The 17,187-nt window shown below is 34.4% G+C and overlaps 1 protein-coding gene across 1 annotated transcript in view; it reads right to left on the bottom strand.

The window, feature by feature from the left end:
* Window positions 1–17,187, bottom strand: part of ZNRF2 (zinc and ring finger 2) — an 87,027-nt gene that overhangs the window by 6,964 nt on the left and 62,876 nt on the right. Inside the window, exon 3 of the mRNA XM_046670095.1 lies at window positions 4,390–4,495. Coding sequence (XP_046526051.1) covers window positions 4,390–4,495 — 106 coding nt within the window. The remainder of the gene's footprint in view (window positions 1–4,389; window positions 4,496–17,187) is intronic.

The following is a 17,187-nucleotide window of genomic DNA, read 5'->3' as shown; positions in this document are numbered from 1 at the left end:
CCTTTATCCACATTCTTCCATGGTGTGCTTCCACACACTCTCATCTGCTTTTATTTGATGGAGCAAAACATTAAAGTACTGAGAAACATTATGAACCAGTAGGATAATGTCATCATATTGTCATCATTCTTCCATCTACCAACTGCACTGAGCTAAGTGCATTACAGAAAGTCGCTGAAGGAGAGTATTGCTTCAGATATCAAAACTTTGTTGTAATGTGTATTGAAAAACACTCTCAGCTTTTTACTTTTTCACACTATCATGATGCTAAAAACTTTCAAATTTTAAAATAGTTGAATTTATCAACTTTTCTTTTAAATTTTTATTTTGCAGAAGGGTATGTTCTGCAAAAAATGATTCCTTACCAAGAGGTCAAGAACCTTTCTCTATACTCTTTCCAACACTTTAGATTTGGGTTTCCATAGACAGCTATTTAGTGAATCTGGAATCGATTCTTATTTCAAATGTAAGATAGGGATTCAACTGTTTTTCCATATCAATAACCAACCGATCCTAGTAGTACTCATTGAATAGTTCATTCTTTCTCCACTATACTGTAATACCACTGCTGGCAAATTTATTCATTTAAGAAACATACAGCATCTATTATGTGCTGGCACTTTCTAATATTTAACTCACTTAAACCTCACAACAACCCTATGAAGTTGGTACTATTGCCTCATTTTACAGATTGAGGGAGAGAAAAACTAACTTGACCAACATCACACAGAGAATTAGTGGAGGGGCTGGAATTTGAATCTTGGGAGTCAACTCCCAAGAGTCTATGCTCTTAACTCCAGTGTCATGCTATCCCTCCATAGATGCATGAGTGTTTATGGACTCTTTTCTGTCCCACTGGCCCATGTCCTTTCCATACTGTTTTAATTAAGTCTTATCATGAATTTGTATAAGACAAGTCCACAGCAGCATAGTTTTTCTCCTTCATGAGTGTCTTGACTGTTCTTGGCTCTTCACTCTTTGGCCCATGAATATTTTAGAATCAACTTATTGAGTTACATGAAAAAACTAGTTGAGGGGCTGGCCCCATGGCCGAGTGGTTAAGTTCGCGTCCTCTGCTTTGGCAGCCAGGGGATTGCCAGTTCAGACCCAGGGTGCAGATCTACACACCACTCAGGAGGCCACGCTGTGGCAGCATCCCACAAAGAAGAACTAGATATGCAGATGTGGTGCATCTGGCTGAAAAAAACAAATCTTACGTTACAATGGGGTTGTCAGTTGGCAACATCTATTTATTGAACACAGCATAGAACACTGTTCTAGGAAGGGACCTGCAAGGATATACAACTATGTCCTGGGGTTTTGGGGAGGAAAAGAAAAGAAAACCTAATTGAGATTTGATCAGGATAGTATTAACCATACAGATTAATGTGGGATGAAGTGACATCTTTATGACACTGAGCCTTCCTTTCCACAACATGGTATACGTCCACATTTATTTTACATCTTCTATACTATCTTTCAGTGAAGTTTTAAGTATCTTTTGTAGGACTTATTCTTAATATACTTATTGCCATTGTAGTTTCTGTTGCTGTTAATGTTATTATTCTAAAAAAAAAGTTATTTTTCTTACTGAGATATGAATGTAACTGATTTTCATATGTTGAGCTCATATCTGGCAACCTTGCTAAATTCTTATTAATTTTCATAACTTATCTAATATTTATTCTTTGCTTTTGTTTTAAAATCATTAATACATAAGTATAGAATTTTACTGAAAGTTTTCTCACTTTTATTAACCTAATAAGGTATTTCTCCTTAGTCAATGTCATGAATTACACAAAACAATTTTCTAATCTCATAGTGTCTTTGCACTCCTAACGTAAATCCAATTTGCTCATGAGGCATTATCATATTTTAGATATATATTGATGAATTTGGTTTGCTAACATGTTTTTGGATTTTTGCATTTATGTTCTTAAATGAGAGTGCCTTCTAATTTTCTTTCTTAGACTGTCCTTGTCTAATGTTGGTAGCAAGTTTATACTATCCCCATAAAATACGTGGGAGAACCTTCCATCTTTTTATACTTTTTGTGCAGTTTATGAATGTTAACATGGTATTCTTTGGATGTCTGGTAGAATTTGTTACCAAACTGTCTTTGTAGGCCTGTTTTTAGGGTTTTTTTTCCCTCAGGGTTAGTATTAATAACTAGTTATTAGTTGACTGAGATTTTCTATTTCTTTTTGAATCATTTTTATAATAATATAGTTTTTAAAAACTGCCCATTTTGATTTTTGGGTGTTCTTTGTTTTTTTGAGGAAGATTAGCCCTGAGCTAACATCTGCTACCAATCCTCCTCTTTTTCCTGAGGAAGACTGGCCCAGAGCTAACATCTGTGCCCATCTTCCTCCACTTTATAAGTGGGACACCTACCACAGCATGGCTTGCCAAGTGGTGCCATGTCTGCACCTGGGATCCCAACCTGCGAACCCCAGGCTGCCGAAGCAGAATGTGCGCACTTAACGGCTGTGCCACTGGGCCAGTCCCATTGGGTGTTTTTTTTGTTTTTTTGCTGAGGAAGATTCACCCTGAGCTAATATCCGTGCCGATCTTCCTCTATTTTTTAGTATGTGGGCTGCCAGCACAGCATGGCCACTAACAGAGCAGTGTAGGTGCACAGCCAGGAACCGAACCTGGGCCACTGAAGCAGAGCACAGTGAATTTAACCACTAGGCCACTGGGGCTGAGCACCACCCCTCATTTTGTTTTGATTTTTTAATTGAAGAGTATAAAATTTTTCAGAGAATTTTCTGATTATTTTTCATTTCTGCCATGTCTGAAGTTACGTGTCCCTTTTCTTTCCTATACTATTTATTTTTTCCATCCAGAGACAGCCTTGCCAGAGGCTTATCTATTTTATTAGCCCTTTCAAAGAACCAACTTTTGGCTTTGTTGGTCTCTATTCTAGTGTGTCATTTTTAATTTCATTATTTTCTTCTCTGACGTTTATTATTTTCTTCCTCCTATTTTGTGTTTATTCTGCTGTCATTTTTCTAATTTCTTAAGAAGCTGGCTATTGATTTTCAGTCTTTCTTTTCACTCCCCTCTAGAAAAATGTCAAAAAGGTTTTCACTATTATTCAGTTCCAACTATTTTCTAAGTTCCATTATGATTTCTGCTTTGATCCACAAGTTACTTAAAAGTATATGTGAAGATTATTTATCTTCTATTACTGATGTTTAACAATGATCAGACGAAGGCTTTCTGTGTGGTACTAATTCTTTGTAGGTTGCTATGACTTGCTTTATTGGCAAAGTACACAATCAATTTCTATCATACTTCATGTGTGCTTGCAAAGAAAATGCACTAATTGCTGGGTGCAGATACACACACACTCATTGGATCAAACTTGTTAACTATATTGCTCAATTGTTCTAGGTCTTAACTCATTTTGCGTGTGTCTGTTTGACTCAATAGGTGGGTTGAAATTTCCCATTATGACAGATGTGTCAATTTTTTCTGACCTGTATAAAAATAATGCGACTATGTTCTTAGGTACACAAAAAATTATATTTTATACACTTTTATCATCATTATATTAATAATACTTTTGCTATAAAGTTTATTTTGTCCAATATTAATTTAGCTTTGTTGGTTTTCTTTCAGTGAATATTTGCCTGGATATAGTTTTCTATCCTCTTACTTTCATATTTTTCTATATCCTTATGTTTAAGTGTGTTGCTTATCAACAGCACATCCCAATCTTTCAATCTGTTTTCAACTGGTGAGTTTCTTCTATTTAGCTTTATTATAATTACTGATATTGGATTTATTTTTTCCTCTTTATTTTGTACTACTTACTGTTTCCTCTATGCTTCCCCCCATCTCCACCCTCTGCCTTTAAATAAAATTCCACCTTATTCCTTTTACTGGCTTGAAAGTTATGGTTTTCTGTTCTCTTTTTTTCTTAAATAATTTTTTTACCTATAATTTTTCCTGTGTTGCTGTAAAACCAAGAATAAATACTTTATGAAACCAGATAGGCTCTGGTCAGACATGGCTGGAATCTCAGCTCTTCCATTTACTAGCCTCGTGACCTTAGGGAGATTTCCTATAGTCCCTCAGCTTATTTCCTCAGTTGTAAATGAGATGGTTGCAACGCTTACATGAGATAACCTATTTAAGAAGCTATGGACAATACCTGGGGTCACAGCAAACGCTTAACACATGGCAGATTTTTGAATAAAAACAGATGTGGGCTTAAATCTTGGTTCCTGCAGGGAAAAAAGACCATTACCTTTTAAGAAATGAGGTGAGGAAGTTTCAATGAAGAAAAAACCTTTTCAGCCCTAACTATAGTGTCTGAAACTTTGAGAAAGACCTTTTACTCTTGTATCAACTTGGTTAACCTGGTGAACATAAACTTACCCTTTGTGATATATGCATAGACACGGCAGTCGTGCTATAGTATCCCCCTGCTGCAGTTCTTCAAGGCATATTGCACATTCCCCAGCATCTTTACTCAGTATATCCTCTGAGGAAAGAGAAAATGAATTCAGGACAATAAAACTGCAAGAAGAATTACATCAATGCTAATTTATAAAGAGTGGTGTCTGGCATATTTGGTCAGAAATACATAAAACTCAGCATCCATATTTGAAATACTATTCATAAATCAGTGAATAACGTTTACCTTTACTTATAGACAGTCTCTCTCGTTTCCATTTCATTGAGGCATTACAGTAAGCAAGAACAGTATAGAATTCCTCAAACTGCAAAGGATTTTGCTATAAAACTTTACCAGTCAAGTCAGTTATTTGTATTTTAGAATTCATTTTCCTTCTTTTACTAATCAATATTAAGCTGGTGCCCAAGATAGTTCAAAAAAGTTTAGAGTGTAATGTGGCTGAAAAGACATGAAAATGGTATTATAATTTTTAAAATTCTAAAATAATGAAATTGGATAAGTTAAAGAAATTACCCTGAATATAGGATTTTTAATAAAATCTGCTGAACTCAAGAAAATGCAAAGGTAGATCAAAGCTTTTACGTAGATTCTGAAGAAATTTTGGAAGTGAGGATTTCAGACACTGAATGCAACAATTCTTAATCTTTTCCAGGACAATGCAAAGCCCACCCCAGGCGGCAGTGAGAGTGGCTCCCAGGGGCCCTGCAGGTCTTTAAACACTATGTAAATGCCACTATGGTAACATCCGTTCTAAACCAAACATTTCTTTTGGAATAAAAAGTTCTCTCAACTTGTCTTATACTGAAAATTTAATTAGTTATATTTTATAAATGCTAAATTTTAAAAGGACCTTGCCTAAAATAGAATATGTTAGCTGGATATACTTTATGACTCTTTTTAAATGAGGAATAACTAAAACGTGCCATTACTGAGGAGTATAGTATGGAGAAACTGTTGAGGAGTATACTTTGTCAATAAGTTTAGAGAATGAAAAGTTTAAAGCAGGAGTGTGCAATATGAATTTACACCACAAATAAATTACTGTTCTTGGAAATAAAAATCAAATAAGCTAGAGGGGAAAACTGCACAAATCTACACCTAAATGCTGGAAGAGCAAGGTAGGGAAGTTTCCTCAAATTAAGTGTGTCTGGTAGTACCACACCTCCTATAAAAACCAACAGATTTAATTGTACATATATCTATAATAGTTCCTTGTAGAAAAATTCATTCCATAAGAAGTAGTTCCCCCTTGAGTTACTCATTTTGAGCCAGCACATTAAGAGGAAACACAGACTTGTTCAGTCTATAGAAGGGAAAGTACCAGCAGATGATTTACCCGCAAGGCTTCAGGGGGCAAGTGGGCAACTTCCGCAGAAAAACGAGATGCCTTGGCAAGAAGGGCTTCTACTTTCAGAATCTAGGGACTATGGCTGAGGTGATTTTAACTAACTACTGGGTAGCTAGCTCACAAGCTAATATATCACAATCAGAGACTTAATCAAAAAAAGATTTCTGGATAAGTAAAGCTGGGTAAATGGAAAATGATGCTTATTAACTATCCTCCTCAAGTGTCCTTTCCTCATTTTTCTTTTCTTGATCCTGGAGGTCCCACCCACTACCCTGACTCCACCCCCTCCCCCCCCCCCACCCCGCCCCAGCAACCCAAAGTCTTTCCTCCTTCTCTTGATCTCCATTTTTCCCTTACCGTGCTGAACAGCTTTCCACAGACAAGGAATCAGTTTAATGTAAAGCACCTAACTAGTGATAAAGTTAATTAGTATATGGAGACCCACAAAATGCAGGCCACCCCAGTGGCCCTGCCCACATCACAAATCTAAACCTAAATCAGCGGACACTTATGGGAAACATGTCACTGTCAAGGAAACCAAATATGCACCAATCACAACCCTCCAACTCTGCTCTAACTATAGCTGACCTTACCCTAGAAAAAGGACCCGCTGGCCTTATAAGGAAACCCCCACCCTCCTAGCCAATCACGACTTATTTCCACGTAGCCTCTTCTAACATTCTGTAAAACCTGCTCTTGCCCAAATTTCTTGGAAGTGCTTGTTAGGCACTGAACTGCCCCAATCCATGGATTGTTTTCCCTTGAATAAAGGACATCAAACTTGTTACTAAATTGTTTTAGTTTTGCCATTTGACACTAGGATGACAGCATGAGAACAAAAAGAAAAAGATCTGAAGGAAGCACTAAAAGATTTTAGTAAAGGTTTCTAATTCCAAATATTATGGCATATTCTCACTATTTAAGATTTTTTTCACCACAAAAATATACCACAGCATAATAATGAATCTAAGTTCCACAACAAACTCCAAAAAATCAACTATCACTTTTTATCAAGCCTAAGACATCAATGATTATAAGATGAACCATAGTGTTATATACCACCAAGAAGAGTGCTTCCATTAAACTATGACACAAATCAATTTTAAGACATGTCTCATTTTTCAGAGCTTCTAAAGTAAGAAAAAGAAGTGTCTTAGAATTGATGGATAGGGTAGCACATTTTCTATCTTTTGGAATACGTTAACAATGCATCTAGATTTAAGTCTAAATGGACTACAAAATCTCAATTATCATAAATTAAGAAAATGAGATAGATAAGCTTTTAGAACAAAAGACAAAGTATTGCCACATTTTTGCCATATAAGTCTATGTAACTGATTCTCAATACCAAATGAAAATAAGTAGAAATCCATTAAGTACACACTTCAAAATGCATTGCTCACAGAAAGATAACTGTCTTAAAATACTTTTATGCTGACTTATGATTACCAAGCCTCATTTCTTTATTACAAAAGATTTTTAAAAATCTTTGAGTTGGGAAAATTTTAATATCTTAAAAGGCCTAGGTTTTATCCTGTTTATAAGAAAATTTATTTACAGTACAACAAAGACAAATCCAACCTGCATATAATTAACAGAATGATATATTTTTTAAGTATGTAATGTTATCCTTTGCAGGTATTAAGTTAAAAAATCTTTTTAGTTTACTCTAGAACGTCATTTTAATCATAAGCTCCCTAAGCCCTAACAATAAAAAATAATCAGCACTGTATTTTCTATGTTAAGAAGGTACACCTATATACAAGAACAAGCCAAACACATTAATTTCAATGCAGAAGCAGTCCAATGTCCACTGTAAATAGCTTTGAGTGAAATGATCTCTACTCAGAAAATTAAAAGCTAATGTTAACACATAGCCACTGCCCAAGTGCATTTTGATGAGCAACGGAATTAAAAAACAGTTCACTCTCATGGCAAAACCTCAGTTACTGTCTCAAATAGCAAATGCTTAACTTTCAAATTAGAAAGTCTTATTTCCAATAGATCTTTGAAAGTATTTTTCATTTTTGAAAATTCACTATGCAATATGATTAATTTTTGCAACCCTGGGGTTTGGTAGAGTATTTCCCTCTCCGACCCTATTATGACAATGTCTTTTCATTCAAAGGAAAGTTTTGAGCTTAGTAAGGTGTAATTAATTACAATTTAGTAATTCAGAATTAAATAAGGCCTAAAATACCACTAAATTCAGGGCACTGAAGCATCTTCAAGACAGATGGGGAAAGATTATTAAAAATCTTTAGCCAATTAATTGAAAAGATTTATGAAGATACTATCTACAGGCAATAAGGGGTCAACACTTTAGGACTGGAATGCAATGAGGGAAGACTACTAAGTAGCCAAAATTGATAATAGAGAAGCAGAGAAGAGAATGCTCATAGATTTAACTACCCTGGTTGGCTAGTCTGGATTCCCCCCTCTCCACAAGCTCTGATCAACGGAGACACATCTGACATTGTGAACAGAAACTTCACTTGTGTTGCTTTTTCAAAAGTGTTGTTGATATCCTGCCTAAACATCTGGAACAGTAAAAGTTAAATCAGTATATTGCTTATCAGTCTAATTCTGTTTTATTCATATGGTCTATGAATTAATTTAGATGTACTGAAACAGAAAAAGAAGAATTAAACCCAGAAGAGAGCAATGATTTTCAACCAGAGATGGGCATTAGAATTACATGGGTATGCATTCTGTCTTAATACAGGGGAAAAAAAATTACATATACCTGGGCCCCATTCCTACAGATTCTGAAATAAAAACGTGCCTCAGAAATGCAATTGCTATCAAGGGAACAGCATATTGAAATAGAAGGAGCAGAAGATTTAAAGTTGAAAACTTAATAAACTATTAGTTAAGCTATGTAACCTCCAAAATGTTGGTAAACCTTGAGTTTTCTTCTACTCTTCCTTAATATTAGTATAATAAAGGTACTCAAAATATTAGAGATAAAATTTTAAAGAATTATGTGAAAAACTTTAGAGCTTATAAAAGCATTATATAAATTATTAGTGGTTTTTCTTTTTGATCAGCACCTGAGCTAACATCTGTTACCAATCTTTTTTTTTTTTCTTTTTCTTCTTCTCCCCCTCAGGCCCACAGTACATAGTTATATATTCTGGTTGCAGGTCCTTCCAGTTTTGCTATGTGGGATGCCACCTCAGCATGGATTGATGAGCAGTGCCATGTCCATGCCCAGGATCCGAACTGGCAAAACCCTGGGCTGCTGAAGCAGAGGGCACAAACTTAACCACTTGGCCACAGGGCCGGCCTCCAGATTATTAGTTTTTACCATCATTATTATCAGAGAGTACTTTATGGACTTCTCCAAAAACAAAGTTGGTGATTTTTCTATTTCTTTTTCTCCCCAATCTGGTATTCTAGTTGTTTCAACTTTACACAAGTCATAAATAATCCCATGACCACTAGACACTTCCAAAGAATACTCCTGACCTAGCCATTTCCAGAGACCTATTATAACTGCCAGGCTGGGAACAATTCCATGCAAACAACACTACCTACTTAATTTTTAAATGTTTTGGCTTCACTCTATATTTAAAAGCACTATAAATGTCCACTTTGTTACATGCTTTTACACCTAAGTAAGTCTTTTACTAATCCTATGAAGTAACTAACGTTACCTCCATTTTACAAGTTAAGTAACTTTACTAAACGTTTCTAAATTAGTAAGTCCTGGGGTCACTATTCAAATTTAGGCTAAGTCCTTGGCCTTTTTACTACTTCATGAATTTTGCTACAAGAAACAACTGCACTTTAAAATAGCAAAAATACTGAAGCAAATCAACTGTTTTAGGCAACATTAAGTTTGAAATACTCAAGATGGTGATGGCTACATATCTAGAGGAAGCATGCCCAAGACTGGTCACATGCTTTATCTTCTGGAGTTATTAAATTGTTGTAAAAACTGGTATCAGAAATGAGCTTACATTTTATTCCTTACACTTTACTGCTTACTTCCTTCTACTGGACAGAAAAACAGTCCTATCCAATAGAACTTCCTATGATGACAAAAACAATCTTTTATCTGTGCTGTCCCAAATGGTAGCTACTAGCCACAATATGGCCTAAAAGCAGCACTTGAAATGTGGCCAGTGCAACTTCACATTTTATTTAGTTTTTAGTAAAATATCAAACTTTAAAATATACAGTAAAGAATACACATTTATAAGCTAATTAAAAACTTCTGTAAATTGATATTTCACTTATAGCCTCGAGCTCTTAATTTGCATTGCCCAAAGAAATTACTTAAAATTCAAGCAGCCAAATATGCAAAATTAAAATATTTAGCAATTACAAGCACATATCCATATGGTTACTGCAGATCAAGACAACATGAAAAAAAGCAGACAGCCAAAATCCTTTTGGGGGGGAAAAGAAAGAAAGAAAGAAAGAAAGAAAACAACAACAACTAAGACCAAATTTGTTAGAAGCAGCCAAGAAAACTCCATGCGAAAATTTCATAATCATCACAACTTTATTTTCAGATCAAGCATCCAAACAGGTATATGATCTTTTCAGCAAAATACAATGCCAAGCACTATTATGGATCAGGCATTTTACCTGAAGAATTATTTTTTGTTCTTGAACCCTCAATGATAGTAGTAGAAAACAAAAGCAGCTGAAATGTGAAATAATCCCTAGAAAAATCAAGAATTAAAAAAATTCACAACATTAGTAAGAAGCAATTACTCAAAGAATGAAAAATTGGGCTCACATATACTTTCAGGTATAAAGTTATCTCTGAAGCAGTTAACATTAATATTCTAAATTATAGATTCATGAGCTATTACTGTGGTCAAAGATCACAAGGGGAATGAGAAATGATATTTAACAATGGGACACTGCCATTTTCAATGTAAGACAAATACATCAACAAAAACATGGGAATAACTTTTACTAAACTGTCTAAAACTCAAAATTCCTGGTTAGTGTCAGCTTTTATCCTTTTTAAAAACTTATTCTGGTTTGACTAGGAATTACTGGCTTCCTCTGCCTAGATGCCAGTGACAAATACTGCATCAAATGTTTTCCTTAGTTTGAACATAACTGAGAATTGACTAAACACATAGCCCGTTCCAGCTGCATTGTTAGAAACTTAATTGAAAATTAAGACTAATTCTGCAAAAGGAGATAGACAGAACTCGTGACCCTTCTGATGACTTCTAAAGAAAAACGTGAATACTTGGGAATATTTTAGAAATTGACATTTGGTGCCTCCCCCAAGAAAATCTAAGTAAAATAAAAAGGAACCCAAACTATAAACTCTAAAAGGTGAGATACACAAAAGGAACACTAATCAATACTTACAGATTTAGCTTTCTTGGGTCTTTTTGTTCCTAACTTGGCTAGAAAAGCTAGCTCAAGATTCAGTATTTTATAAAATTAGGTACCTAACAAGCTGCAAAAAGTCATACAAGTCACCTAAGAAATTATTAGTTTACCAAATTATTCCCCAATCTTCAAATCAAATTAACTTTCCTATGCCCCCTCCCTGTCACAATTCAACAATAAACCAAAATTCAAAACCAATTAACTGATTTTCTAAACCTTAAATAAGTGTTTTCCTAAATAAGATGTCCACATTACAAAGTAAAACAATATTTTGAAACTGCTGAATATATATAACAGAATAAAATATACTTTGAAGTAAACTTAAATTTCAGGTTCATTTTTATTTTGAATCACTGCAGAGAGAAAAACACCAGTCCTAAAAAAACAAAAAAGCTGATTAAGCTTAATTTATTACTGTAAACTTTTTAAGTCACATTAATGTATTAAATTATAATGTAGGCTCTTTGTGGCAATAAAAAGGAGTTAAGCAATCTGGGCAACATGATATAGCAAAACAAAAAATGAGTGTCACTTATAGACAATTCTGGGTTCTAATTCCAGATCTTCAATTTATCTAGGAATATAATGGGGATAACATTACCTACCTCATAGGGTAGTGGTAAGAATTAAATAAGATAATACCTGTTAAATGTCTACTGTACCTGGCAAGGAACAGATATGTTCTGAATACTAGCTATATGATTACTGTCAAGAAAGGACTCTTTCTGAGTCTGTTTTCTCTAATCTAAAGAAATGATGAAACCTGCTCAACTTGTCTCTGTAAGACTTGTGAAAATCCAATGAGACAATGTAAATGGAAGGCAATCTCTTGGAAAAAGAATAGGCTTGAACTTTGGACAATGCACAAACTTCCTTGAGGCTTGTTTTCTTCAAATAAATTGCAGGTCATAATACCTGTATCTCACATGGTCTTTATACTGATGATTAAAAATAACAGCTAATGACTGTGAAAATACATATAAGGCTCTAATAAAATGCTAGCTGAGTATAAACAAATTTTTACTACAGCATTATTGAAGTAAACTGAAAAAGTCAACTCAAATGGTATTATAGCAGGCAACAATACATACTATGTTATGTCAAAACTATCATCAGATTTATGATCTAGGATTCTATCTATCTTTGTTGAAATGAATTTGAGAGGGAGTATTACAATGTGTACGTCTACTGCTTTTTGTTGATTGATGCTCAAGTGTAATAGTCTTTCTCCTCTGCTTCCTCCTGAGGCCAGAGAAAATTAGCAGGCTGATTGATAAATATTGCACAAGGGTCACAAACTCAAAAGCCTAAAGGGGGAAAGCCAGAAAATGTTCAAGATGCAGTTCATCTTTTTAACTATTTTATAGGAAGAAAAGAACAGCACCATTGTGACAACAGATGCCAAATGAACTGGGCTTTGGTTTTAGGGATTAATAGGTAATCACAACAAACTGGTGCACATAGTCCTATTAAAGGGGTAGTCGCTACTATAGCAGAATATCATGTGGGAATGAAGGCCCAGTGTGGTCAGATAGCATATATTTAAAGTAGTTGCAAATTTAAGTTTTAGGGTGAAATTTTCATTTTCAAAATATTGACTCAACATTTTTGATACATAAAAATGTCTGTGAGCCAGATGTAGCCAATACTTTGCAAGCTCTGTATTAAAGAAATGAAGTAAATTTCACAAGGGCAGGGAACCCTATGGGCTCTGCTTACTCTAGCACTTAGCATGGTGTTTTGCACACAGTAAGCACTCGATAAATATTTTCTGAACAGCTAATGAAGCGAAAGATCTCAGGAGACTAGGGAAAACACCAAGCAACCAATAAACAGCCAATGGACAGGAAATGCCCCAAAGCCAGGGGGCTGCTGTTTCAGTGACTTGGGTGGTTTGTTTGCAGTCTGGTGACTCCGCTGAGCTCAGAGCTAATTTTTTTAAGCGTACCGGCTTCCTTATCCAAGAGGTTCCTATCAACCAATCAGCCAGAAAGCACCCATTATATGCCAAGTTTGTCAGCAAATACTCATAAGTCGATTAGTACGTATGGGTATTAAAAGTATGTATGCACAGGGAAGATATTTAAACTGTCCACTCCTGAGATAATAAAGCAACGCGTGAAACTCACATGTATCTGGAAAAAGCAAGAAGCTGAGAACCAACCAATAGCTCTAACAAGAACAGTCATGTAACATTAACAACAGAGTTCTTTCTTGATCCGGTTTCACTCACTACTAAATTTCTAAAATCACTGTGACTAATTGCTAGATCCTGGAGAATCTAAATCTAGATTTATTTAAAACCTGAGGAAATGAAACCACATGAAAATCAAGAAAGACCAAGTATGAAATGGATGTTTTAAACAATAGTTCTAAGGAGAGGGAAAATATACTGATTTAGAATGAGGTTTATTTGCTTTCAATGAGCCTGCTCAAAGTCTACCAATCTTTAAGTTGTCCAGGCAGTCAGTAGTACCTGAGTGAACCCCAGTGGGACAAGGGAGGAGGCTGCTCTGACACCGGAAGGAAACTACCAAGTTGGGTTGAGAACAGAAACTTCTTTCCTCACACCTTCAAACAAAAAGGCCTTAGAGTGTGCCAAGCTAATGACCACTGGAGAATATCTTCCATCTTCTATTTGAGAAAGAAATAACAGTATGATGTATATGTGTGCTGAGAGATTCTATATAACTGTTAACATTATATAATAGAAAAAAAGTCGTAAGCTATCTAAGTGCACACAAGCAATGTGAATGAAGGCAAACCAAGCTGAAAGACTGAAACAGACATCTACGATGGCGTCAGAACAAATGGAAGGAAGGGAGGCAGAGAGGGAGGGAGGGGATGATGACTTTATAAGTAAAAGTTCCTAGAACTAAAAAATCTAATTTTTAATTTAATATTTCAGAGCAAGGAGGGGAAAAAAAGGTCATTGTAGAAAACTAAATCAGTAATAATGCGAGCAAATCCAAAAAAACAAAACATCATGAAAGAAAACTTAAGACACAAAGGACAAATCTAGGAGCTCTAATATTGAAATTATAGGAATCACAGGAAGAAAAAGAGAAACAGGGAAAGAAATAATCATCAAAGAAATACGACAAGAAGATAATCTCTGAGCTGACTAAAGACTGGAGTTTTAGCATGAAAGGGCTCATGAAGTCTCAAGCAGCATTAGAGATGGCACTAGGATGGAAAAACACTTCAACAGATTTTCCAATCTTTAAAAAAAGAAATCGATCTACAAGCTTCCAAACGGAAAGAACAGTTAACTTAAAATGAAAAAATAATGAGACCCAGGCTAGACTTTTCACCTAAAATACTGGGAGTTAGAGAGTAGAGGAATTTAGAGACTTAAAGGAAAAAAAAAAACAAGTAAGAATATCCTATATTCAGCCAAGACAGTAATCATATATGTGAAGGCAAACAAAAAACATTTGGGCATCCAACAGCTCATTAAACATACCATCCATGAAAGGTTTTCTAAGGAAATTACTCACAGAAACATTCTAACAAAAGAAAATTAAAATAAGAACAAAAATTTCAATATCCAGAAAGAGAAAAATGAAGAGTACAAAAAACAGCAGTGAGCAACGAAATATGTATAAGTAAAATTTAAAACTAGATAATACTGTGATTGAAACTGTAACAAAACTACAGGTTTTGAAAGAAAAGTAATATTCCACCAGTGTAAACTTAATGATGTAGAATGTAAAGTCTAAATTATTTCATAATATCCAGGAGTTAGAGATAGAGGGGGAGGGGAGCACAGGAGAGGGAAGTGAACAAGAATAATATATTAGGGGGAAGAGCACAAAGCAAACTCCCAATTTTGATAGAATAAAATAGAAATATATGTTTAAAGATACATATTAAAGTAAGGTAACCAACAGAGAAATAAAAAGACACATAGTAAAAGTTCTGAATTAATTTGGAAGAAAGGGAAAGCAACTCGATCAATCCAGAGAAGGCTGGGAAAGAACAAGGTAAAATAAATAATAAATACAAAACAAGAGAAGGAACACCACCAAATCTTCCAGCTATAATATAAATGTATGTGTGTTGAACAGTATAACAGAACACCATATATCCACTATCTAGCCTCAACAAATCAACTTATTTGCCATGAATTTTTAAAAAACCATAGAGAAACATAAGGAAGCAACTATCGTAGAGCACATATAAAGATATAACAGCTCAGGAGTGAGGATGAAAAAGAACAGGGAAAAACACTATCACAAAATGAAGGTGAAACTAGAAAGAGCATAAGGAAGAACCAGACGTTCCTGAAACCATAGTGAGGGACACAGAGTCAGAAACAAGAAAAATAAACTGGAGATGAAGAAAACATTTAAGAATTAAACAAAGAAAAGTCATCTATGGAAGACAATAAAAAAGAGATCTACTGCTTATCTATAGTCAAAAATAAAATCCAAGAAAACATTGCAGAAACAAAAACAGATCAAGATCTACATATGTAAAGGGCACATTGAGTCCTAGAAAAAACTAATCATGAAAAATCAATACTATTTAAAATATATCCTAGTAGATACTGGTCATAAAAAACAGAGTTCTTTGGGCATCCGGCAAAAAGAATGTCAATTCTAAAAGGAAGGGAAATTAGGCTGGTCTTAGACTTCACCATGGTAGACTTTTATAAGATGAGAACAATGCTTACAACATCCTCAAGTAAAGAAAGTGTAACCCAAAGGTTTTACACCCAAACTGTTATTCAAAAAAACAACGAAAAACCCAAAGACAAGCAATATTAAACATGCAAGAAGTCTAGGGAACTATTTTCCATGAGCCCTTTTCAAAGGATTTATATGAGGATGAACATCAGATAACCAAGAGATGCCTGAAAAACTAAAGCAAAAGGATTGCCGGTGAGAACTGAATCTACTTAACTGTGAGACTGAAACAAATGTGGGAACTATAATTAGATAAAGTATAAATTATATACCTAAAAAAAGTTAAAAGTTAATTATTGTCTTTAATAATTGGGTGTCAGAAAGTATCATTTAAAGCTAACAAAGCAAATAACATAAGTATAAATATATTTAACTAGCATAAGAGTAAACATTAAGATAACATAACAACTAAAATTAGGACAGAGAAGAAGGAAAGAGAGAGGAAGTACACTCATTTCATCATTGCTCATAGAAAGAAGTTAATAATCTCTAAAAATATGATCATTAAGGTTATTATACAGTTATACTTACGAAAGTAATCGCTAAAAAAAAGAAATATAGTCCTTCCTAATTAAAAGAAGGAACATACAGAACAAAGAAAAACTGGCCACTTATGAAAAAAGAGAAAGAAAGAAAAGATTAGGTTGGATCCCAAACAAAATTAGCCCCACATTGTACACAAGAAGCATACCCAAAACAAAAAGATGAAAAATGAAAATAAAAGGGAAACATTTATCAGGCAAACACAAAAGAAAGAAAGAATTACAATCTTAATATCAGACAAAGTTGAATATACTGTGAAAAGCATTAAAGGAGACACAGGACAATTTATAATACTAAAAGATGCAATTTGAACCTAAGCTATAATAATTATGAATAACATATGCATAGCGTCAAATAACATAGCATCGACACTCATAAAGCAAAAAAGTATAGGCAATACAGACAAAAAGAGAAACAGCATTAGGAGACTTTAATTCACCTTAGTCCATGACAAATCAAGTAAAAAAAATGAGGATGGATATAAAAGACCTTTTAAATTGAACATGAATATGGAACACTGGCCAAAAATGACCATATATTAAACCACAAAGAAAATCTTCAAAATTAAAATATAGAAATAGTACAGTACCTCTGATAACAATATAGTAAAACTAGAAAACAAATAGGAAAACTAGAGGGAAAAAGCCTCTAACACCAGGGAATTTAAAAATGCTCTCTCAAATAACTTGTGAGTTAAAGATGATGTCTCCCCAAAATACAGAGTATCTAAAGAAACAAAAAGTATCAATGATGAAAAAAATCACCACATATCAGAATCTATGGGAACAGGGCTGAAATATCTTCAT

The sequence above is a fragment of the Equus quagga genome, chromosome 8 (genome assembly GCF_021613505.1).
Source record: "Equus quagga isolate Etosha38 chromosome 8, UCLA_HA_Equagga_1.0, whole genome shotgun sequence".
In the NCBI taxonomy this organism is placed as follows: domain Eukaryota; kingdom Metazoa; phylum Chordata; class Mammalia; order Perissodactyla; family Equidae; genus Equus; species Equus quagga.
Note: the sequence above shows the minus strand (reverse complement) of the source record. Positions and strands in the feature narration are given on the sequence as shown.